This window comes from Carcharhinus amblyrhynchos, chromosome 17 (genome assembly GCF_965287045.1).
Source record: "Carcharhinus amblyrhynchos chromosome 17, sCarAmb.v2.hapA, whole genome shotgun sequence".
Classification (NCBI taxonomy): domain Eukaryota; kingdom Metazoa; phylum Chordata; class Chondrichthyes; order Carcharhiniformes; family Carcharhinidae; genus Carcharhinus; species Carcharhinus amblyrhynchos.
The window spans coordinates 33,578,261-33,603,993 of NC_137340.1; the positions used below are offsets into that span (position 1 = coordinate 33,578,261).

Genomic DNA, 25,733 nt, shown 5'->3' on the forward strand with positions numbered 1-25,733 from the left:
GAGAAGCGCAGCGAGCTGGATAATGCCAGCCAAGATGTTTAGTTGAATAATACCGTGAGCTGAAGGCGTGGATAGGTAAATGGATGATATTATACTTATTACGGAAACATGGATTCACAAGAGGCAGGAATGATGATCCAGATGTCCTGCTTACAATGTTTTCAGGATAGAAAGAGCAGGTGAGAATTTCAATTTTGAGCTAGGATTAGATAGAGTGGAACTGTTTGAATTGGAACAGAGAAGATTTAATTGAGGGGTATAAAATTATGACGGGGCCCAGATTCAATATATATGATGGAATGGAGTGATCACTAAGTAGGGGTTGGTGAAGTAATTGGGAGAAGGATTAGATTGGAGTTAAGGAAAAATGTTTCCACCCAGTGGGTAGTGGGGATTTGGGATTTACTGCCAGTGAGGGTGGGAATGACAGGAGCCATCATCACATTGAATTAACAGTTGGATATGCACATGAAATGTTGTAACCTACAGGGATAGGACCAGAAACTGGATTAGGCTGGATAGTTCTTTTTAGATCAGCAAAGACATTTTGGGCTGAACAGCCTCCTTCACCATAAAGGAGCCACTGCAACTTGTGGTTTGGGGTGGGGTGCACCATATAGGTGCACCATAAATATCCAAGATTCTATGGTTCATGATGCCAATCGTTTCATAAGTACTTCACCAATTTAATTCTAGAGTATCATCATTGAAATAATTGTGTCTCTATTAACTTATTAGGATTGAGCTGGGATCTGTACTGAAGCCAAGCATGATTGAAAGAGTTAAAAATGAAAAATAAGACTGATTGAAATAGTTGTTACTACTATCAGAATTGTTTGAGCTGAATGAACTTTGGAACTCCTCTCAGCAGAGGTTCAAAGATTACCTGGGTGCAGTATCAGAAGTTGGCTACTAGCCATGTGTTGCAGGAGTGACATTCCAGTATGGAAAAAGTGTGTCTTGAGCATGTGCTGTGTGAGCAGTAAGTAACTATATGTATATATGTGTATATATATATAGATATACACACATATAACCCCAGACTCGTGCTTGGATTGCCAGTCACAAAGCATCTCCAGCAATAAAGGTAGGATGTTTAGACTTAATTTTTACCTTCCAACATTTCAACTCAGGTAAAATTGCTTCCTTCCTTGTTAATATCGAACAACTTATAAACAATACTTTTAATTCCGACATTTTGAGTCCATTACTTACGATAAGTAGATGTCAAGCCAGTTATTTTCTGCTCTCCTCTCATCACTTCACCCGACTTAACTAACCAGTACATATCTTTGATAAGTAAACATTTTATTTGGTTTGTTTCTGAGCTGAGTGAGTCTTTTGTTCCCGTAACTGTAGTAAAAACAAATCTGGATGTTTTGTTTTTGCTTTTGGGTTAATTCATAAAATTAGAATGGTGATAACTTTTACACACAATCATCTTTAATGCTGAAATCCATTCATAGCAGCACCTACGCCAAATATATGTCCACAGCATCCTTATTTGCTGGAGCTGGGAAGCCAGCATGAATACCATCCATTATACTGATCCATGAAACAAATGCAGCATTGTATACCAGTGAGTAAATATAGTGGTGTCCAAACATAATGTCAACAACACCTGAGTGAACTACCTGTTGGATAAGTTGAAAGAATAATACCAGTGTAACTGCTGAGAATGTATCTTGTAGCAATTAGAATTAACCTGTGTCATCAGCAAACTATGCTCACCAGATTAAACTAGTTCATTTTGTCCACTAACTATTCTTTTCTTCACAGACATATTTCCCCAAATTAATCAGTAAGTTAACTTATGGCACAGCACCGATTTTTCCTATTGTCTGATATGGACTTGTACCCTTTTAGCAGACATGTGTTTGATTTGTTTGTGAATGTATTACTTCATTCCATTGCTATGTCTATTAGTTTTGGTTTACAGTAAAGCTTTATTCTGTACAATGTATTCAGCTATAAAATGTCTTTTATGATAGCATTAAACCCTGAAGAGTTCTGTCGGTACGCAAAACCAGTTTTAAGTTACCCCATTTTTGGGGCTAACAAGACATAATTATTGGAGGTCCGATTGAGTTAGTTGTGGTGGCTTTCAGCATTTGCAGGGCAAATCTTTCATTTATTCAAGGCATCTCTGGTTTGGATAACAGAGTAGCTGGCTTGCAATGAGTTTGACAGCTGGTGTTCAAACTGCTTGTCTCGCAATCTTAAACTGCGAGAGTGAAATTTTGCTAATGTGTTGAGAAATCTAGGTCAATGGCCAAAATTTTTGAAGCAAAACCTCACCCAGGTTGAAAAAATCAAGAAGCAGAACAGCTCAGAGTAGTGACTTTTCACAGTAACTTAACTGCAGTGTTGATGTAAGCTACTCATGACAATAATAAATTAACTTTAACAATTTTAGATATCAAGTTGGGGTTTAAAAAAATGAAAACAAAGGCTGCAATTCTCCGGGGGGAAAGAAACAGAGTCCTGCCAGTGGAAAACTAGCATTCCTTGTTGGTGCTGGCAGCACCTGAAGGGTAGGATTCACCCACCTTTAGCATGTAAAAATATACATAACAGGAGGCATGCTGACCAGACCACCTTCACTGAGATAAGGATGCCATTTTTTTAAAAGGTGCCCCAATCTCTGTGTTCAGAGAGAGGCCTCTCTGCTACCCCAAAACACAGAAATAGTGAATCTCTGCTGATGAGGGGAGCATCACCAACCCCACAGAAAAGAGGGGCACCCTCCTCCTCCTCCACTAAAATAATGATTCAGCCCCCAACAACACTCAGGCCTTGAGGATGAACCAACACACCCACCTTAGAAGCCTTCCCCTTAGACCCCCTTCCCCTCAGCAACTCCCTCTCATTAAGCCTAACCCCTCCAAACCCCAGGTTTGTTGATCTTTCCCTTTACCCTTAAATGCAGGCCTCCCCCCATTGTTTCTAACTGCAACGTTTACACAAAAAAGGCACTGAAAGCACTTAGCTACTTTGGAAGCTACCTGCAATTGTGACCAAAAGCAGCTGCAGGCAACTTCATAGCAGGTAAGTTCTCCTTAGTTTTGGAACAATGGGTCGAGAGGGAAGGGCAGTTAGAGAGATACATTCAACTGTGGAAGGGAAAATCTACAAATAAAGCTGACTGAATGCTGTCTAAAAACTATTAAGCTGTCAATCAAAGGAGAGAATTGAATTGAAACAAAGGATTTCATAGGGTTAAAGGGGATTTCAAAGGCTTTGAGCTTTCTTTGAAGGCTCAGAGATGTGAAATAACTGTTGTGTTAGAAGGATAAGACTGAGTGAGCAGTTATGGAGAAGGGAATCCATCTTCCCTATCCCCAGTGAAAGTAACCTCCCGTCAGTCAGAGAACTTGAAAATGGTCTTCTCACAACTGTAGTCTTTTAGGGAGAGAAAGGAGAATCCTTTCTGCTGAATGGAGTGCTGCTTGGATTTGGAAGCCTGCCAGATGCCCAGCAGCCATGGAGAATAAACTGACCAGGCCACTTCAAAGTTTTCACAGTTGACAGACAGAAGTGAAGATTTTGATCAGTGAGGTGCCTGAAATCACCAAGGCAAGAATGATCTTGAGGTCTACGAGAAGGGGCAGCCTATCCATTGGATCCTCAATCCAGGAAAGAGCACCATGGTCAAACCCTTGTCCCCAGCCGGAGCCCACCCAACTCCCGGCACCCCTGTGCTACCTGGCATTGCACTTTTCTTGATTCCCTCTTGGGGTCCAACAAGCCAGGGCCACACTGGTCGGGACCAGCACCAAAGTGCACCCAGGGCAGATCGCACTGGGGAGGTGGGGGAGCTTTGAATCAGGCTTCAAGCCCTCTAATTACATTAAAATCAGATATTTGGAATGATCAATGAGATCCAGCCTGGTCTAGGTGGGAAACTGACTGGGGCCAGTGGGGCAGGCTGGGTGAATGGCAATGGGATTGATGCCTGTCAGGAATCCCGTTTTAGCAGCGAAAAGTCGAGTTTCCCATCAGTAGGAATATGGCCAGTGAGTCGTGCCCAAAAACGCAATAATGAAGTAAAAACAGAAAAAGTTGCAAATACTGAACCGAATTGCTGCATCAATGATGAGAAAAATGTTTAGGTCTGTGATCTTTTATCAGAACTAAGTGTTAGGTGGAATTTCCTGTTCTCGGGTGCTGCTTTAAAAAAAGCGATGTGACACCCACACTGACTCGGAAGGATGCCAGCCCTATCATCTGTCCAGAAGGCAGTTAATTGGACAGCGACTGGTCTTCCTCCAGAAAGGACTCCAGAAGATGACTTGCCACCTAGCTGCCTGCCAATCAGAGGCCAGCAGCTTTATGCACTCGGCAGTGCCACAGAGGAGGCCATGGCTGCTGCCAAGCAACAGCCCCCGGAGTCCCAGGAGAAAGACAAATGCTGATAGCAGTGAGTGGATCTTATGGAGTAGGGATCGTGAGAAGATGGTGGCATGGAGGTCGGCAGCAAGTGCAGGGGGCTGGCTTCCATGGCTGCCCCTGTGCCCCATCTCCATGCCGTCTATCACACACAGATTAGTGCAGATTGAGGGACCACCCCAGTCCAGCGGGCATACAGCCCGTATAGTTTTACCAGTTGTATAGCCACATGTCAGTAAACCCACATGGAGCTGGGAGGATTACAGTGGAGGTGGAAAGAGGCTTTTAATTTGTCCTTAGTTGGCCATTTAAGGGACTCAACTAGAGGCGGGTCAAGAAGGTCGACTATGAGCCTTCCCGCCCAGAACCTCCAGTGGAGACGGGGAAGTCTTGGGGTTGGGCAGCATGGTGGTTAACACTGCTGCCTCAGTGTCAGAGACCCGGGTTTGATTCCTGGCTTGGGTCACTGTCTATGCAGAGCCTGCACATTCTCCCTGTGTCGACATGGGTTTCCTCCCACAGTCCAAAGGACATGCCGGTTTGATGTATTGGCCACGCTAAATTTTCCTGAACAGGTGCCGGAGTGTAGCGACTAGGGGATTTTCACAGGAATTTCATTAATGTAAGCCTACTTGTGACACTAATAAATAAACTAACTTGTCCTGATGTCAATCTGTCCAATTCTTGCATCCTTTGGGGCAGAAGATTCTGGCCATTAACCCTGGTTTTCTTTTCACAGATGTTACCTGATCTGTTGAGCTATTCGAGCATTTAGTGTTTTAATAATTTGACCTGTAAAAAGAAGGAATGTCCAAGGGAGATATTAAAGTTTATCTGAAGAATTGAAGGAAATAGAATTTTGAATGTTACACTAGGTGCAGTGAATTAACTATGAACCAAATAGAAGTTGTAATAATCTGAAGGAAATTCTGGAAATGAATGCACAATCCAGTCAACAATAAAAACAATTACAACGCACAGCGTCAACTAAAGAACAAATTAACATGGAAATTGAAAGAGAACAGTTGGCCCTCGTACCTGAAGAAAGATTTACCGATTCATCCTGAACTAACATTAACACAGACATCTCTATATAATAGCACCATTTTTATACAGGATGGTATTTCAAGGACAAAAATTTAGCATGGCTCAGTTCCTAGGTAGACACAGTAACAGATCTGACAGATTTGTGTGCAAGCACCTGTCAAAACCTTTCATATAATGCAAAAATAAGAGTATAATTCTCTTGTTCTAATTAATAATGTATCCACCAATTTGCTCTCTAGTACATAAAAAAACAAAAAGATTAAAGTTTAGTACAGCATTCCACCTCCAGTCACTCCTAGTTCCATATTAGGCTTAATCATATCCATTCTTTTATTCGAAGGAACCTATCTGTTTGAAAATTATACAACCATTCTCATATCACAGAGTTTCATGAAAAGTTCCAAAAAGGTTAGTTCAATTTTCTGCCAAGGAGGTACGGCAATTTTGCAATGTGGCTTTGCAATTTATGATTGAATGATGGAATACCTCAACATTGATTAGTGTGTTTGGCAATGTCAGGGTCAACTTTTGCACTCAGTATATAGTGCTTGATTTCTATTGCAATAAGAGATAAGAAACTTGATTAAGGTTTAAATAAAAGCCAAATGTTTTAAACTTCTGTTGCAGGCGTAAACTTATTCAATCAAGATCTACAGCATGAATTAATGGTCAACAATCAATCGCTTTTAACTTATTTGAGCTGGAGCTTTAATTGTGATGACAGTATTTTGAATTTGCTCTTGGCATCTCTGCTGTTGTTGGACTCTTCCAGTGATCTAGTTGTATTATTGTTAGATCATCAATCCAGAAATTCAGTTAATGTTCTGGGGACCCGGGCTTGAATCCCGCCAAGGCAGAGGGTGGAATTTGAATTTAAAAAAAAATCTGGAATTAAGAATCTGCTGATGACCATGATTGTTGGAAAAATCCATCTGGTTGACTAATATCCTTAAGGGAAAGAAATCTGTTGTCCTTACCTGGTCTGGTCTACATGTGACTTCTGAGCCACAGCAGTATAGTTGACTCTCACCTGGCCTGGGGCAACTAGGGATGGACAATAAATGCTGGCCAGCCAGTGATGCCCATGTCCCATGAATGAATAAAAAAAAGACAATTGTTATATCTGCACCTTCTGCACATGAAGGAAAGACTTCAAATAGTTAAATAATACAATCGACTATTTTGCAAAGATTTGAATAAACAGGTCAATTATGTATTGTAAGAGGGACTGAAATGCTAAAGTTAAGGATATGAATGCAAGTTACATAGATACCGACCTATATTTCCCATTATGACAGCAATTTTAACATTGTTTCCCCATTTTATTCCTAAAAGTGCAAAAGTAGCTTCTGAGTTTTCAAAATATCCCTTCTCAATTTTACTTTATAGAGCAGGTGTTCTTTGCAATGGTATTGCAAAGGTATCGATAAAGAGACATACAGAAACGTGACCTGGTGTGTTACAGGATTAAGGGAACATTCCAAATCCCAAACCAGTTTTACATTCTCCTCCCAGCTTGGCAGCAACTGTTATATAAAGTTGGTTTTCTGAATCACTTCCTGGACAGGAACACCACCACCAATTTCTCAAGGGCAATTAGGGATGAGTAACAAAGGTTGACCAAGCCAGCAATATACGCAACTCGCGAAAAATAAAACAAAAGTACAAAGCAATTGGACCAGACTCCTACTGGGGTGTGTTATAGATAGCATCTCTGGTTCAGTGAGTTTGATTCTTAGTAAGTGGTCAATTATCTTACTTGGGGTAATCCATGAATGTAAAAATGGTGCCCACATTCCATAATAAAACCAAAAAATTGGCATGCTGCATTTCCCTGCATTAGTGGGTAAATTTATTGAACCTTAAACACCAAAAGCAGAACTTCCTTTCCTGAAGTCTTTAAAATTATCTCAATACATTTTACTTTTTTGAATTTCCAGTCTTGCAAATACTACTTTTCACTAAAATCCTTTCTCTAGAAATAGTTTCAACTTGATTCTTAACTTTCTCCCATCACTGTTTTTCTCACTATTTGACTATCATGGCAGCAAACAAATGACTTTCTTCTCCATCTCCCCATTCTGTTCTTGGACTGATAAGAATTATATGAGGTATGTCTAGGTTGACTCATTCTTCAGTGTTTTCACCTGTATAAGTAAGTGCCTTGCTTTGCAGCTCACTAAGAGGTGGCTGAATTAAACCAGCTAGGACTGTACTAAGCAGAGCAAGAAAACTAACTTCAGAATTCTGATGGGGGGAGAGATTCTCTGGTCTCTCTCAGCATTTTACTCAGGGGCAGGAGGCAGTATGCTGTCTGCTGTAGACAAGTTCCTCTCGTCCCGCCGCTATCAATATGAATCCCCTCTGAGGCCACTCCACACTGCTCAAAAACTAACTTCACCATTCACTATATGGAAGGCGATGAGCTAAGTCCCAGTCTGAATTTTGTGTGGGAACAGAAGCTGGAAGATTGCCCAGTTTGAACCTAGTGAAATAACCCACTGTGGATTCACAGAGTCTTGAGTAAAAGGAAGCGATCTGCAGAACTAGGAAGTATTTCAAAGGCAGCCAGAACAATTGGGACTGAGGTTCCAGTCAAGATGGAGCAAGTGGAAGTACTTGGCTGGATTCTTGCAGCCATTCACGCCGGCGGGATTCACTGGTCCTGCTGCAGTGAATGGAAATTTGACTGAGCACCAAATTCTCCATCCTCGCTTGCAGCAGCCTTGGGGTGTAAACAGCTGGAAAATTCCAGCCCTTACCTCTGAGAATAGCTGACACACTGAAAAGACTTAACGTAAAGCTCCAGTGGACTTTGTCACATTTCTGGGTAGTCCTAACTGAAATATATATAGTATGGTGGCACACTGGTTAGCACTGCTGTCACACAGCACCTGGGACCCAGGTTCAATTCCGGCCTTAGGTGAACATGCAAACTCCATACAGTCATTCTCCCCGTGTCTGCATGGGTTTCCTCCGGGTGCTCCAGTTTCCTCCCACAGTCCAAAGATGTGGGGGGTTAGGTTGATAGGCCATGCTAAATTGCCACTTAGTGTCAGGGGGATTAGCAGGGTAAATATATGGGGTTAGGGCCTGTGTGGGGTTGTAGTTGGTGCAGACTCGATGGGACAAGTGGCATCCTTCTACGTTTTAGGGATACTATGAATTCTTTGAATAAAGCATAAGATAATTCTTGGGGGAATTAGTAAAGCTGAGTGTACAGATATAGAGCTACAAACCATAGTCTTAATCATATTTGCTTTGTTTAATTGTTCTACATACAATACAGTTTGTGTTTTTGCTTAAAATTGTGAAATCTTGTGGGAAAGCTCAATTAATTAAAATGGGGTATTCAGATTTCTCTTTAAATGTTAACAATCCCTAACAGGATCCTAACAACACACACACACACACACACACACCCTGGTCAGAATTTGCCAGCCATTCACGCCGGCGGGGTCCTCTGGTCCCACCAGTGGCATTGCCCCCTGCCGTGTGTTTTCCAGCAGTGTGGGATGGCCTCAAGGGGAATTCCCATTGATAGTGGAAGGACCATAGGATCTGACTACCAGCAGGCAGCATCCTGCCACCGAGTAAAATGCTGAGGGGACCAGAGAATCTCTTTCCCCAGCCCCTCCCTCCACCCCATCAAATTCTGGTTACTTTGATGCAGTACCCTTTTAAGAAACTGCGTTTTTAATTTATCCCACAGTTTGTTGATTTAGTTTGTTTGGTTAACACAAGGAAGCACACCCTATCAGGAAGCATAAAAATCACTGACAGTAACATTTTGATTTCTGCTTTTAACTGTTCATGTATGCACTCCGAGAGTTGCTGTTAGTTTGAGAAGAGTAAAGACAGAAATCCCTGATCGTTTTGGGTGGCATGGTGACGCAGCAGTTGTTAGCACTGCTGCCTTACAGTGCCAGGGACCCCGGGTTCAATTGCTGGCTTGGGTCGCTGTTTGTGTGGAGTCTGCAAGTGCTCCCTGTGTCTGTGTAGATTTCCTCTGGGTGCTCCGGTTTCCTCCCACAGTCTGAAAGATGTGCTGGTTAGGTGCAGTGGCCATGCTAAATTCTCCCTCAGTGTACCTGAACCAGTGCCCGAGTGTGGAGACTTGGGGATTTACACAGTAACTTCACTGCAATGTTAATGTAAGCCTACTTGTGACTAATAAATAAACTTTATTATTACCACTAAAAAGCCTGGACCATTACCATAGCTGTAATGTTAAGTTTAAAAATTTACAGTTAAACTTTGCCCAGGAGATAAATTAATAATCACATTGCTTCACTTGTAAATATCATTCATGTAGTCTGCGTAAGAAGCAATCTTCTAATATGTTTGAACAAGAACTTTTTTACAGCACCCATATCACAATTCACATTTTATGGCACCATAAACATTTTTTTAAATTACACATGTGAATTGACATATTTTCTGGTAATTATCTGGCAAGTGGATTCCCACAAAACAAATACAGTTTAAGTTTCTTAAAATGCTTGGATATTTCTTAGAATTCAGCCAGAAATTAGATTTTTAAGGTTATCCAACACAAACGTATAATCATTATTGTGCAAGTTACATTCACTGTTTTTTTTTCTTCGTTTCATGATGCTTGCTATCCATTTTTCAATTCTGGAAATTAGCAGGCACCTTTCATTGCATGGTAACTTACAGGGTATGAAATCCTTTGGCTTGCAGTTCTTACTCTCCTCGATCCCTTGAAGGTAGAAATATGTCAGTTAAATGTGCCTAATTTACATGTGGTCACCTCGAGTACATATTGAGTAAAAACTTTATTGAATCCCTGCTTATTTAATTGCTTGATATGACATTTTTAACCAATTAGGGTTTCTGCCAAATTGAAGACCTCCCTAATTATATTCTATCCCATTACAACAAGTGAGAATTCCAGCTGAACCAGAATGAGACCATGTAAAGAAATCAGAATCCTCTTTCTTTAGATATCAAGTACAACTATAGCTAACCAATTTCTTATTATCAGAAAATAAAATCTATCTGAAGACGGGTTGATCAAAATCTGTATTTTTTGCTTTCTGAATCTATGGGCTATATTCAGCTATTAGCACATTCACATGTCTCTAAAGCGGGATAAATTAAAATTAAAGCTAAGGGTTTAGAATATGATCCCTGAGTGAAGATCAAGCATATAGTGGAATCATGTTGAAGAACATTTTAAAGTACACTCTTAATTACATGTCAGTTTAATTGATTCTTATCTGCTCGCTCATCAATTTTACAATGTTACAAGAAACACCATGGGATGATTCTCCCGTCTGGCTGCGCTGCTTTTTTAAGTAGAGTACCCACATCATGACTGCTTTTTTAATGCAGAGGGCCAGGAGATTTTAGAGAAAGCCAGTTTGCGGGCTCCCCGCTGGGCAACATGGGCCTCTGCACGTCTCCCAGCGCCTGCAGCTCTGCGATAGAAATTGGCACGGGCTGCCTAATATACCCAGCAGCTCATTTCCCTACAATTTAAATCTGATTATCAGGCCTGGGATGGAAGTCACCAGGCTTGCTAGCCTCTCTTCCCCCACCAGGAGTATTTCACTCCAGCATGATTTACTCCAGTCTTTACGCAAATTCGACACATAATCTTTTTGGGAGAATTGCCCACTTATGTTTTCCCAACAAAACAGTTAAAAATGCATATTTAAAGTGTGATGATATTGACCTGATGGTTGAAAGGATGCTGTCATTCTTTGGTGAGTTTTTGATATTGTAAATAAGTTCTATTGATACTCACTTGGAGGAGTAGAATTGCAGCAAAAGCATAAGATGTGGTAACAAAGAATGATTAAAAATACTTACACAGGTAGATAATACTCCAGATATACGAGATATAGCTTTAGTTTTTTTTAGTTTTTATTTATTAGTGTCACAAGTAGGCTTACATTAACACTGCAATGAATTTACTGTGAAATCACAATCTTCTGTAAACCATTTTTTCCTTTGAAGCCATTTTTTATGAAGAGGTGAAACATTAGAAACTGATTCTTATTCGCACCTCGTCTGTTTATGTAAATGTGTCCATGAAGATATTACATTTTAATTTGGTCTTCATTTGTTCCATTTTTAGTTGTTCTAACTACTCCATTAAATTATTATTTCTCATTTTGAATAAATTTTACCTCTGTTCTCCAAAGATGTTCTGGTGTTCGACGAGATTTTTCCTGACTTCAAGTGCCAATAAAAACCTTTCCTGTCACAGGACAATTACGCTTAAGGCCGGCCATTCAGCCCATTTTCTTTGATCCATTTAGAATGAAGTCATCCTTCCCACCCTTCAATTGACTTGCCTTTCCTAATCATTTTCAAAATTCAGCCCAATTGCGTATCATTCATGGTGTGAGAAAAAAAATCCTGATGTCAGTCCTAAAACTTAAGATTGAATCATTGTTTCCTTGCCCTACATCTTAACAATTTAATTTTAATGACTGGATTTACCTTTCATATCCAGTCCTTAGGGATAGGTTGGGTGAGTCATTGATTTAGAAATACAAGTCATTAATAAAATCCTCCCTTACAATAAACATGAGGCTATCAAAGAAAAAAAATCATGTGAAGGGAATGGATGGTGTAAGGGAGAAGATGATGAAGGGGAGAAAGGGAAGAAAAGGAGGGGAGGTTAATTAGATTGGAACTAATTGCAACAGGAAGTAAATATGGTGTTTAGATAATGAAAAGAAGCAATCTAGCTGTAAGCATGATTTTTCCATAGCACTTTTTTTTAAAAGGAGATAAGCTATTTTCTTTCTGAGGTAAACAGCTGTGGCAATCTGTGTGTTGACCTGTTATCATAACCTTGTGATGGCTAATTATTAGAATACACTAGAAGATGGATGGGGAAGTTTGTTAACTGCAGTTCTTTAAGCTGTATTTAATGATCAGAGTATGAGAAGAGAACGATGCTTCTGAGTCACTTTTAAGTAATTTTGTGGTTTGTTTATAGTAGTAGTATATCAAGCACACATAATAAAATAGTTCTTGAGTTTTGCATACCAAGTATCCAGATTCATTCAACTTTGCGTGCTGTTTTGCTTGATGAATGAGCAATGACTAACCCTGGCAGTTACGTAAGATTGTCAATCAATATATGTGAGAAAAAGAGATGAAGAAAAATAGTTGTTAAGGTACCAAATTAGAAACCCTAAAGTAAGCTATGAAGCCCAAATTTTGGCATTAGTGTGAGGATAAGATGTTCCACTCCAGGCATGATTCTATTGACATACCAAGAAGCCTTTATCAAAACAAGCTTTATTTAACAATACTATGATGAATGAAATAGTTTAACTTTTACCGATTGAAATACTCAAACATGACCAGATACAATTCTTAATTGCTAATCTATCACTATGAGTTCCAATTCAAGCAATATTCCACTTACAGATTTAAACTCTTCTTCAAAACCAATTAGCAACACACAGGCTTACATGCGTTTACTTGGGCTGCTAAAACCAAACATGAGCCTGCATTCTGAACATGCCAGCTGCCTTATCTGCAGACAAATCAACACCGTGTAAAACAGAGCTGAATTTTAAACATACCCCTTACAAGAAACTTGATATAAATATCTTTCTTAAAGGCACAGTATCATCATATCATGTAAATCTATTTCATAAAGTAACTATTGTGATTGATATTGTTATCAAACAAGTGTACAGAGATGATCAATTGTGCAAAATGCCTAAGTGATTGTCTTTTTGTTGTCTAATTATTACAGGTTTACAGTGTTTTCTCCAGAAGTTTATAAGATGAGCATACTGCTCCTGATCCTCTTTGTTCCTATTCTGCTTTTGATTGGTGTTTTTCTATATTCGGTGGCAACCAAGCCAAAGCCTGTCAAATCAACATGTGATCTTTCCAGGCAATCTGTGCAAACTAAGGTATGTTAGACAGCAATTGTAATGAAATTCATATGGTAAAAATGACTTGAGTGAATGAATATTTGTAATTTGAGACAGAGGGGACAAAGCTTTGTGGCAGTTCATAAATTATCAGTTTTAAATCCAGCCCAGATTGAGTAATGAATATTTCATCTTCACTAGCGAATTTCAGCCTACTGCACCAACATTGTCATCAACAATGTGCATTTACATAGTGCCTTTAACATAAAACACCACTAGGCACTTCTTTGATTATATCTGATTTATTACTGTCACATGTATTAGTATACACTGAAAAGTATTGTTTCTTGCATGCTATACAGACACAGCATGCTGTACATAGGGAAGGAAAGGAGACAGTGCAGAATGTAGTGTTATAGTCACAGCAAGGGTGTAGAGAAAGATCAACTTAATGGGAAGTAGGTCCATTCAAAAGTCTGATGGCAGCAGGGAAGAAGCTGTTCTTGAGTCGGTTTGTACATGAACTTTTGTATCTTTTTCCCAATGGAAGAAAGTGGAAGAGAGCATGCTCAGTCATAATAAAGTCAAATACAATACTAAATCACATAAGGAGATATTGGGGCTGTTGAGGTAGATTTTAAGGAATGTCTTAAAGGAAGAAAGCAAGGTAGAGAGATTTAGGGAGAAAAATTGCAGAGCTTAAGGCCTAGACAACTGAAGGCACGATTGAAATCGAGGATGCTTGAGAATAAAAATTAAAAGCTCCAATGTCTCTAAAGATTCCGGGGCTGAAGAATGTAGGAAGGAGGTGAGGCCATGGAACATTTTGAAAACATGGGTGAAAGTTTTCAAGTAACACAGGGTGCTAAAGATCTTTCTTGTACAGGAATTTGAAAAAAAGCTTTACAGTTGCCCTCCCTGGCCACTCCCATGGTCAGGTGGGGAAAGGGGTGCTTGCAAGTGGGGGCAAGAGCAAATTCATAGATCTGAGCAATTTAGCAGGAGATGGATCATCAGCGGCAATGGCTATCCATTTGGGGACACCCCCCAGAATTCTGCAGTGGTGAATAGCCCCCACCTCCCTCCCCATTGAAACCAAAGCTGGGCAAGACACAGAAAGAGTTCACCGATGGCTCACCCGTCAGGGCTCCTGTTTTAACTCTCCTTCACTGTTTTGATCATCGGGTCACAGCTATGTTCGCCAGCTTCCCTTTCAAAGGTCTAGCAGCTGTGGCCAGAGTTTGTTGTTTGTTTTTAACTTGAAACCTCCTCAGAGATTGTTTCAACATGGAGGTAGCCAATTAGGCCATCTCCCAGAAGATCGTGCCAATGGACATGTTGCCAAGAGACGTGGGGTCAGGAGTTAGAAATGGTCCGCCGCTCGCTTATTTATAAAACAGACAAAATTCTGGCTCTATTCTCTCCCCAAAGATGCTGTCAGACCTGCTGTGATTTTCCAGCATTTTCTGTTTTTGTTTAAAATTCTGCCGCTCTCTCTCCTTTTCTTAAACAGCACTGAGATGGAGAAGTGTGAACATTTTGCTGCATCTGTATGTATTACATAATGGCTTGTGAATATTCAATGCTGAAGCACTTTCTCAGTCTGGACTTCACTCTTATCAGTCTAAAATACCTCATTAGACATTTAATGTTTCACCAGAGTAAGATTTTTTTTTAAAAAGATTTTGAAATTGTTCTTTTTTCAGGGTAGTGAACGTGCCAGACGATGTGCACTGTTGAAGGATGATGTTGTGTTATCTTACTTTTACGATGACGCCAGAACACTCTATGAAGCCTTCCAGAGAGGTTTACATGTATCAGGTATTAATGTACTCTCGGCCTTGCAATTCGAGAGAGTGGTTTTTTTGCTCCATTCAGTACTTGGTGTCAAATATTTATTTTTTTTTAATATCAGATAATGGACCTTGTCTGGGTTACAGGAAACCTGAACAGCCTTATCAGTGGCTTTCATACAAACAGGTATGTGTTGTGATTGATGATGGAATGTCGGAAGTAACATGGAGGGATTCCAAGTCGGGGAAGAAAATTTAAGGAATGAAGCTTCTAAGAATTGCTTCTTGCTTGAGAAGAAGCATTTTTTTTTATTTTGTTGGAAGCAGAGAAGCAATTATGAGACATAACCCTTACCACCATTCATTAGCACAATAGTCTCTGTCTTACACAATGATTTCCAGTCAAAATGTAACCACACGTGCAATTGAACTTTGTACCTTGGTTACCTTTCACCTGGAGTAGTGTTGACTAAACTATTAGGCAATTGAATAAAATTGTCAGGGGATGATAAACTGATCTTCATTCAAACTGTGCTGTTTGTTGGCAAATGCTGAACTAATAGCCAGGCACAAGATATTTGTACATGTACATCTACATAGCTAGGAATTCTAACCACATGCAATGGTATGCCACTGAAAAATAGTCCCGAATTAAAAGTCATACCTGAAACTACTTCTCCAAGATGTCTAAATTTTCAGTATTTTTAGTGCTTTCCAATGAATTTGATTTGAATTGAAACTTAATTGATATTTAATGGCTTTGGTATGACAGTAGTCGGTATTAAATATTACAATTGTAGCCCAATCTATCACGCAAACCAGCCTCCCTCTGTCTACACTTCCCACTGCCTCAGCAAAGCAGCCAGCATAATTAAGGACCCCACACACCTTGGACTGTCTCCCTTCCACCTTCTTCTGTCGGGAAATGGATACAAAAGTCTGAGGTCACGTACCAACTGACTCAAGATCAGCTTTTTCCCTGCTGCCATCACACTTTTGAATGGACCAACCTCGCATTAAGTTGATCTTTCTCTACACCCTAGCTATGACTGTAACACTATATTCTGCACTCTCTTGTTTCCTTCTCTATGAATGGTATGTTTTGTCTGTATAGTGTGCAAGAAACAATACTTTTCACTGTATGTTAATACATGTGACAATAGTATATCAAATGAAATCACATAAAGAAGAAAGTTTGTGAAATAGAGTAGGGAGTTGGATGGGGTATCGCATCTTGCCTTTCAAGCCAAGAAGTGGTGAATTAGGTGCTTGCTAGAAAATGTCTCACACACACCAAAACAGATAATGCCGGAGAAACTCAGCTGGTAGAAAATGTTTCAATGCACTTGAGGAGCACTTACGGAAATACAAATTATAATCTTCACATCTATCTTTTTGCAGGAATGTTTTATTATTTACATGCATTTCAATAAACCTAATGTTGTCAGCAAAGCCTATAGAACAATCAATGGAACCTCTGTATATGTAGGCCTGCTGGAGTATAAGAGTCTCCTTCCCCCTGGTGCCATGTCTGAGTGTCTATCTGGACAGCAATGTAGCCACTGCAACAAAGGTTCAAAGTTTGGGGGTGTGCAAGTGGCCTAACAAAGACAAGGGGGGCAGTGTGGAAGGTGGTCTATGCAAAAGGCAGGGGAGAGAACGAAGGGTCATGATGGCAGGCAGAGGGACAAAGGGATGAATGAAGAAGACGAATAATGGAAGACAGAGGGAAGACTGAGGGGAGGGTATCTGGACCCTAATAAGGCTGCATGAAAAGCTTACAAACAAGGGGGTCAAAGGGAAATTTTTCACTGGAAGGGGATGCACGAAGGCCCCAGATGCGGTGGGTAGAAGTCCAATTTGGACACGTGTGCCTTGCAGGTAATGGGCTTGGGGGAAGGATGATTGTATTCAAGGAACAGACTTCCTGGGGTTGCCAGCCTTTTGCTTCTAGATTGCTGACATCCTGTACAGTCTGGTGAAGGTGAGTGGGCTGGAGACAGTGATATGAGTGTGCTGAACTGATGTTTAAATATGGTGTCAGGAGCTTCAAACTTGACAGCTGACAGGTGGATAAATCAGCTGCCAGCTTGCCGGGTGTCTCAAAGGGGAACTTGTACATACTTAATGAGGTTTCTAGCACGGGATCCCACTATTCTGGTCGGAGCCACCCACCACTGCACTTAGTATCAAAATGGGAGATTTCCACCCTGAGTCTGCCAAAGTCCCTGAAAGATGTTGGGGGTATCACATTGTAAACTGTCCATTTACTTCTACAATGAAAGGGAATTGGGGTCAAAAATAGCTAATCAGTATTTCTACCTGGATTCTAGTAAATATATTTCACATTGACATGGGGAGGAGGCTAAAGGGAGCCATTTTTGAGATCAGTTTATAGGCTTCCCTACAAGTCAGTGAATATCACAAAGAGGTAGCAGTTGTTCTATGCGGTCAGCAAAGAGAAGAGGCTGATTGGCTTTGCGAGCTGCTGGAGGGGAACAGTCTCTAGTCAAGGATACGCACCCTGCAGCCATCCTGGGAATCTGGGAGATTCATCCTGGTATGTCCCAGGAGAAGAAGAGACATCAGCAGGCTTTATGTCGCATTCCACAGCTTTGCCTAAGGAAAAGAAATATAATGGAGGGGGTTGTCATTTGTTCCAGGAGAAGTTTTAAAACCTGTTGTGTAATTCTTCCAACTAATAACTGGAAGCCGAAATCTCATTGTCTCTACAGACGTCATAAACACAATTTCTTCAATTGGTTTGAAGTTATTTCTTCATTGTCACCCAATCTCCTCCTTTACTTTCCTTCCATGTGTCACAGCGTTCTCCTCACTTGTATGGAAAGTCAACTGATGCCTGAGATCAGTAGCCAGTGTATCAGAGCAGCCACTCTTTGTCTTGAGACACAGTACCAGCGGTCCAATTTAACATCTACTCTATAATAGAGGCAGGAATTCCCATTCCTGAATTCCGCAGTGCTTCTCAGCCACAGCACGGGAATCACTGGAGCGCTGGGATCTTATAGAAGCTTATAAAAGTCTATCACGGTTAGACAGGGTAGTTGCAGAAAGAATGTTCCCAATGGTGGCAGAGTCCAGAAATAGGGATCATAGTTTGAGGATAAGGGGTAAACCTTTTAGAATTGAGGTAAGCAGAAATTTCTTCACCTAGAGGCTGGTGAATGTGTGGAATTCACTTCCACAGAATGTGGTTGAGGCCAAAGTGTTGTGTGATTTCAAAAATAGATTAAATATAGCTATTGGGGCTAAAGGGATACGGGGGAAGGGGGGATCAGGATATTGAATTTGATGATCAGCCATGATCAAAATGAACAGTGGAGCAAGCTTGAAGGGCCAAATGGCTTACCCCTGCTTCTAGTTTCTATGTTTCCTTGTGTATATCTGAGGAAAACGGTGGCTAAGATGATGCATTCAAATTTGGACTCAGTTTGGTGGTGAAAGGGGAGGTGACGGGGATTAAAATTGCACTCACTGTCAGATGATAAGTCTGAATAGGACATCAAATGGTGGTTTGCACGCCAACTGCCTGTCGCGTAATTTTTTCTTTGTTGGTTGAAGAAATCTTTGTGAAGTTTGAGGATATGGGTGAAAAATGTAGTGATCTATCAGTAAACAACCTAGATTTAAATCACTTCTCATCTACTTGCAGGTATCTGACAGAGCAGAGTATCTTGGATCAGGGCTTATACACAGAGGATGTATTGCATCCCCAGACCAGTATATTGGTGTATTTGCTCAGAATAGACCTGAGGTAAAGCCCATTGATTTTTCACGTTATTAAACTTAACCACTGAAATTCTCCTATGAACAATAATTACATTTCACAAATCCATAGATCTGAGCTTTAATTTTTAATTCATGGATTTCTATTTTGTCAGTCCATAACATTTCTGTGGATGGGGTGGTTGTCATTGAGTCAGAGTTTTACAGTACAGAAAGAGGCCCTTTGGCCCATCATGTCTGTGCCAGCCATCAAACACCCACCCTATTCTCATCCCATTTTTCAGCACCTTGTCCATAGCTTTGTATGCTACAGCATTTCAAGTGCTCATCTAAATGCTTCCTAAGTGTTGAGGGTTCTTGCCTCTACCACCCTTTCAGGCAGTGAGTTCCAAACTCCAACTACCCTCTGAATGAAAAAGCTTTGCCTCAAATTCCCTCTAAATCTCCTGCCCCAAACCTTTAAATGGTGGGAGCTGTGAAACAGACTGACAAACTCAGTTTGTACTGTATACGGTTTATTACATAGTATAAAGTGTATAATTTCTATCCATACTCCATTTTCAGGCATCTTATGGAGTCATGGAGGCTAAGTATTTATTTGCCTGCCAAAAATAAGTCAGCAAAGCATTTTATTTAGATTGAATGTAGCATATTTTTATATATACTGGCCTACTGAACTCAAGCTACAGGTGATGGAGTCTGCTTGCCAGCTTCAACTACATTTAAAAAAATGGTAGCACTTGAGAATTATTCTCCAACATAATTGGCCAGTTAGAAAATCATACTTGTATCACAGAACTCTCACAAATAAACTTATTCATCCAACAGGTAGGGAAAAAACCCACTTAAAACTCTGGGAACAAAAGGTTCACTGTTCAAAGATAATCTACTCAACCTGGGATAAATCCAATAATTAGATTAAGTTAAGAATGATAAAAGGCAATTTGATCCATTGAAGCTTATTCCCAACTCTCATCATAAAGCTCTTTCCATTTCCAGTTGCTCAGATGGGATCAGTGTGCTCCCTTTACCTAACTCTATCATGTCCATTTGGTGAATATCTGGCACCGTTGACTTCTGCCTGTCCTCAGCAACCTATCTGATGTAAATAATTGGGCTTGGATAGACCTGTATTTGAACTACATTCCTGTTTCTGCACATTTATGATGCTGAGATGTTCTTTAATATCTCAATGGCAGCTTCTGCTGCAGATAATTTTACCTGAAGTTGATGCCCAATACAATGTCCTGATAAATTCTGTTAATCTTTTGTAAATGGATATAGTCAGATTTTTTTTAAATATCATAAATTGTGACCTGTTTAATTTTAATGCTAACACCAGAACCCGTCTTTTAATAGTGGATCATTTCTGAGCTGGCTTGCTATACCTACTCTATGGTAGTGGTGCCACTATATGACACTCTAGGACCTGAAGCTATTGTCTACATCATTAACAGAGGTATGTATTGGTGACGATAATTTTTACTTGTCAAATGTAAAGCATACTGTGATAAGTTAAAGAGAGCATATTAAGTAGTAAAGGCTGTGTCAGTAATCCTAGAATCAAACAAATCAGGCAAAAGCAGAGCAGAGAGCAATGGAAGTCCAGATTAAACTGCATTTATTTCAATGCAAGCGGTCTGATGGGTAAGGCAGGTGGACTCAGGGCATGGATGGGTATGTGGCCTGGGCATGGATGGGTACGTCAGCAATTACTGAAACATGGCTAAGGGAGGGACAGAACTGGCAGCTCAATGTTCCAGGGTACAGATGCTATAGGAAAAATAGAACAGGAGGTAAGAGAAGGGGAATTGAACTTTTGATTAGGGAAAACATCATGGCAGGGGATACATCTGAGGGTTCGACCACTGAGTCTATATCGAGTAATCGAGAAGGTAGATGAGGGCAGTGCAGTTGATGTTGTCTACATGGATTTCAGCAAGGCATTTGACAAGGTACCGTACGGTAGCTTGTTGCAAAGAACAAAGAACAAAGAACAACACAGCACGGGAAACAGGCCCTTCGGCCCAACGAGCCCGCGCCGCCGTCCTACTATCTCAGTGACCTATTCATGATTTTAGTCTACGCCTAACGTGCGAGGATCAGGGAGGTCCAATTTAGGGACAATTTTAGTACCCAATCAATCAGCCTAAAAGCACATCTTTGGGGGATGTGGGAGGAAACCGGAGCACCCGGAGGAAACCCACGCAACCACGGGGAGAACGTGCAAACTCCCACAGACACAGGCCCAAATCCATGTGTCCGCACAGCAACAGAGATAGTCTCTGAGCTGTCATGTTGCCCTCGAGATGGTCCAGTTTAAGCACACTAACGACATGAAGCAATAGGCAACTCCCGAAGCAACATCCAAGAGCAGCCCACTACAACCTGCATGCCCCTTGCTGGACTTAAATGCCTGTGGAGACAAAAAAATTCATTATTAAACAGGCAAAGACTAACATTCCTGAGGCAAAACGTATTCCCAAGCCTACAATGTTCAGTAAGGCCTACTATATCCCCCTATATGTAGCCCGCTCATATGGCTGTCTAAGTGACTCTTAAACAACCCTAGCGTGCCTGCTTCCACCACCTTACTCGGCAGTGCATTCCACACCCCCACTACCCTTTGCGTGAAAAACTGCCCTCTAATATTTGTCTTATACCTAGCCCCCCTCACCCTAAGCCCGTGACCCCTCGTTCTATCCATTTCTTGTAGCGGAAAAAGCTTACCACCATTTACTCTATCTATCCCCTTCATAATCTTATAAACCTCTATTAGATCCCCCCTCAGCCGACGTCTCTCAAGGGAAAACAGCCCAAGTTCATCCAATCTTTCCTCGTAAGACAGCCCTTCCATACCAGGCAACATCCTGGTAAATCTCCTCTGCACTCTCTCCAGGATCTCTACATCCTTCCGGTAGTACGGCGACCAGAACTGGACACAGTACTCCAAGTGAGGCCTAACCAACGTTCTATACAACTGCAACATCAAACTCCTACTCTTATATTCTATACCTCTTCCTATGAAGGCTAACATACCATACGCTTTCCTCATCACATTCTGCACCTGTACCGACACCTTCAGGGACTTATGCACTTGCACCCCCAGGTCTCTCTGCGTATCTATACTCCGGATAGTTCTACCTTTTATCGTATAACTCCCCTCCACATTATTCCGGCCAAAGTGCATCACCTCGCATTTCTCCGGATTAAATTCCATTTGCCATCTATCTGCCCAATCTACCAGCCTGTCTATGTCCTGTTGCATTGCCAGGCACTGCTCCTCAGTACCCGCCAAACCAATCATCTTGGTGTCATCAGCAAATTTGCTGATCACACCACCTACCCCCTCTTCCAAGTCATTAATATATACCACAAATAGAAGAGGTCCAAGTACCGAGCCCTGCGGCACACCACTGGTGACAGGCCTCCAATTGGAAAAGGAGCCTTCCACTACTACTCGCTGTCTCCTCCTCCCAAGCCAGTTCTCCACCCATCTACATACCTGGCCTTGTATCCCATGAGCCTTCACCTTTTCTATCAGCCTACCATGAGGGACCTTGTCAAACGCCTTACTGAAATCCATATAGACAACATCAACGGCTTGTCCTTCGTCAACCGTTTTTGTCACCTCTTCAAAAAATTCCACTAGATTCGTAAGGCACGACCTCCCTGTAACGAAGCCATGCTGCGTATCCCTGATCAGATTGCAGCGCTCCAGATGTTCATACATCCTATCCTTGAGGATCCTCTCCATTAGCTTGCCTATAACTGAAGTCAAGCTCACCGGCCTATAATTCCCTGGGTTATCCCTCTGACCCTTCTTAAACAACGGTACTACATTTGCAATGCGCCAATCCTCTGGGACCTCACCTGTGTCCAAAGAAGAGACAAAGATTTGCGTCAGAGGCCCAGCAATTTCATCCCTCACCTCCCTTAACAGCCTGGGATAGATGCCATCAGGCCCTGGAGATTTATCCGTCTTTATACTGTCTAAGAGTCCCAACACTTCTTCCCTCGTGATGACTATATCCCTCAACGGATCCTCAAACTCCTCAAGCACAGCACCAGACATCAGGCCCCTCTCCTGTGTGAATACTGACGCAAAGTATTCATTCAGGATCTCCCCCATTCCCCCAGGCTCCAAGCATAGTTCCCCTCCTCTGTCCCTGAGAGGGCCAATCTTCCCTCTAACCATCCTTTTATTTCTAACATAGGAGTAAAATGCCTTAGGATTTTCTTTAATCCTACCCGCCAAAGCCATTTCATGGCCCCTTTTTGCCTTTCTGATGCCCCTTTTAAGTTCTCTCCTACATTCTCTGTATTCTTCTAACGCTATCTCTGTCCTCAAATGCCTAGATCTAATGTACGCCTCCCTCTTCCTCCTGACCAGGTCCTCAATATCCCTAGTTACCCACGGCTCTCTAATCCTACCCTTCCCATCCTTCCTCTTGACCGGCACGTGCCTTTCCTGCAAAGATTTTAGTTTTCCCTTGAGAGACTCCCACATACCCAGCGTCGACCTGCCATCAAGCAGCTTACCCCAGTCCGTATCTTTAAGATCCTGCCTAATCCGGTTGTATCTAGCCCTCCCCCAGTTTAACACCCTCCCCTTAGGACAGGCTTCATCTTTATCCATTAATATCTTAAACCAGACAGAGTTGTGGTCACTGTTAGCCACCTGCTCTCCTACTTCAACGTCAACCACCTGCCCAGGCTCATTCCCCAGAACCAAGTCCAGTATAGCCCCCTCCCTGGTCGGGCTATCCACATACTGCTCCAGGGATCCTTCCATTACACACTGTACAAATTCCTCCCCGTCAGCACCCTCTGATCTTGGCACCTTCCAGTCTACCCCGGGGAGATTAAAATCTCCCACTACCACCACCCTATTCTTCCTGCACTTATCTAGAATGTCCCTGCTTATCCCTTCTTCCACAGCCCTCAGGCTGTTGGGCGGTCTGTAGTACACACCCAACATAGTAACATCTCCCTTCCTATTCCTCAACTCCACCCATAGCGACTCGATTCCTATATCCTCTATTCCTCCCTTCCTCTGCACTGCTATGATGCAATCCTTAACTAACAACGCCACTCCCCCACCTCTCTGTGACCCTCCCCTATCACGCCTGAAGCACTTATACCCAGGAACATTCAACTGCCAGTCCTGCCCTTCCTTTAACCAAGTCTCTGTCACCGCCACCACTTCCAACTTCCTTTCGAACATTATTGCCTTCAGTTCATCTGTTTTGCCAGTCACACTCCTAGCATTGAAACACATGCACCGAAGACACTCAGAAACAATTCGATCCTTCTTCCTACCCTCTGGGCTTACCCTATCCCCAATCCCAGTTCCGTCCACATCCCCACCCCCCCTCCATATTAGTTTAAACACTGCCGAAACACTCCAGCTAACCTTCCAGCTAAGATATTCACACCCTTCCCAGTTAACTGTACCCCATCCCTCTTATATATTTGCCCCTCTTTCATAAAGACTTCCCAATGGTCTACGAATCTAAAACCCTCTGCCCTACACCAATCCTTCAACCACGCATTGAGTTGGAGTATCTCATTATTTCTAGCCCTGCTAGCGCCAGGCACTGGCAGCAGCCCAGAGAACGCCACCCTGGAGGCCCTACATTTCAGCCTAGCCCCCAACTCCCTGAACTGCCTACGTATGTCCCCCCTGCACTTTGTTCCTACATCCTTCTCTCCTATGTGCACTATCACATCAGACTTGGTCCCTCCACCCTTCAAAATTCCCTCTACCCTTTCTGAAACATCCTGTACCCCTGCCCCAGGGAGGCAGACTACCATCCTGGATTCCCGCTTTTGCCCACAGAACCGCCTGTCAATCCCTTTGACTCTCCCATCCCCCACCACTATCTCACACCCTGCACTCTTCCCTTCCTCTGAGGTATTCTGATCTCCCTCCCTTGCCTTCTCTACCCTAGCTGTCACCCCACCCTTGATATTCCGGGGTAATTCCTCCAGGGCGGTCCTAGTGCCACGACTCCTTTTCTTTTTGATCTTCCTAACTGTGACCCATCCGTCTCTCCTCCCAGGTCCTGGTATCTGCTCAGTGTTTCTGTCCCTATCCATTATTTCCTCATTTTCCCTAACTAAAAACATATCCTCCAGCCTCAGTTCCAGCTGCCTCACCCGGGCCCTTAATCTCTGCACCTCTAGACATTTCCCGCATATGTGGGCTTTCGGGAGATGTGCTGTCTCCAGAAATGTCCACATATGACAACGAACACAGTGAACACGTGTAACCCTAGACCCTGCCATTATGTTTGCCCCCTATTAAGTTGTCCTATTAATTCCTGTTACCAAGCCTGCGCTCGGCCAAGCCCAGTGAGCTTAAGCCCTTTTACCTCTCACTCTGCTTCCCGCCTCACTCCGCTGCCCGCTCCCGACGCTGCCCGCTATCTACCTTGGCCTTCTTTTTATACTCCCGCGCTCCCTTCCCAGCAGCCCCCGCGCCTATCTCCCGCTACGGAGCGCCAAAATAATCAAAAAACCCTCTCGAACTAGAATTAAGTCAAAATATAGTAATTACAATGCAGCACACTCACCAAAAGGCAGCCACTCGTCGAAATCACAGCTCCAGAGAACAGTGAGGTGGATCCTCGGGTGAGTGACTGTTTTATACTCCCGCGCTCCCTTCCCAGCAGCCCCCGCGCCTATCTCCCGCTACGGAGCGCCAAAATAATCAAAAAACCCTCTCGAACTAGAATTAAGTCAAAATATAGTAATTACAATGCAGCACACTCACCAAAAGGCAGCCACTCGTCGAAATCACAGCTCCAGAGAACATTGCATAATGTTAAATCTCACGGGATCCAGGGTGAGGTAGCTGGATGGATACAAAATTGACTTG

At 42.2% G+C, this 25,733-nt stretch overlaps 1 protein-coding gene across 3 annotated transcripts in view; it reads left to right on the forward strand.

Annotated features, from left to right (window-relative positions):
* Positions 1 to 935: 935 nt before the first annotated feature.
* The window catches only part of acsl5 (acyl-CoA synthetase long chain family member 5), a 58,489-nt gene continuing 33,691 nt past the window's right edge, over positions 936 to 25,733 (forward strand). Inside the window, exons 1-6 of one of the 3 annotated variants that reach the window (XM_080205761.1) lie at positions 936 to 982; positions 13,187 to 13,349; positions 15,017 to 15,131; positions 15,226 to 15,290; positions 18,777 to 18,878; positions 20,210 to 20,309. In XM_080205761.1, coding sequence (XP_080061887.1) covers positions 945 to 982; positions 13,187 to 13,349; positions 15,017 to 15,131; positions 15,226 to 15,290; positions 18,777 to 18,878; positions 20,210 to 20,309 — 583 coding nt within the window. In that variant the 5' untranslated portion in view covers positions 936 to 944. Of the gene's footprint in view, positions 1,088 to 5,800; positions 5,845 to 13,186; positions 13,350 to 15,016; positions 15,132 to 15,225; positions 15,291 to 18,776; positions 18,879 to 20,209; positions 20,310 to 25,733 lie in introns of those variants that run through there. The other 2 variants (XM_080205762.1, XM_080205763.1) reach the window with 2 other exon arrangements.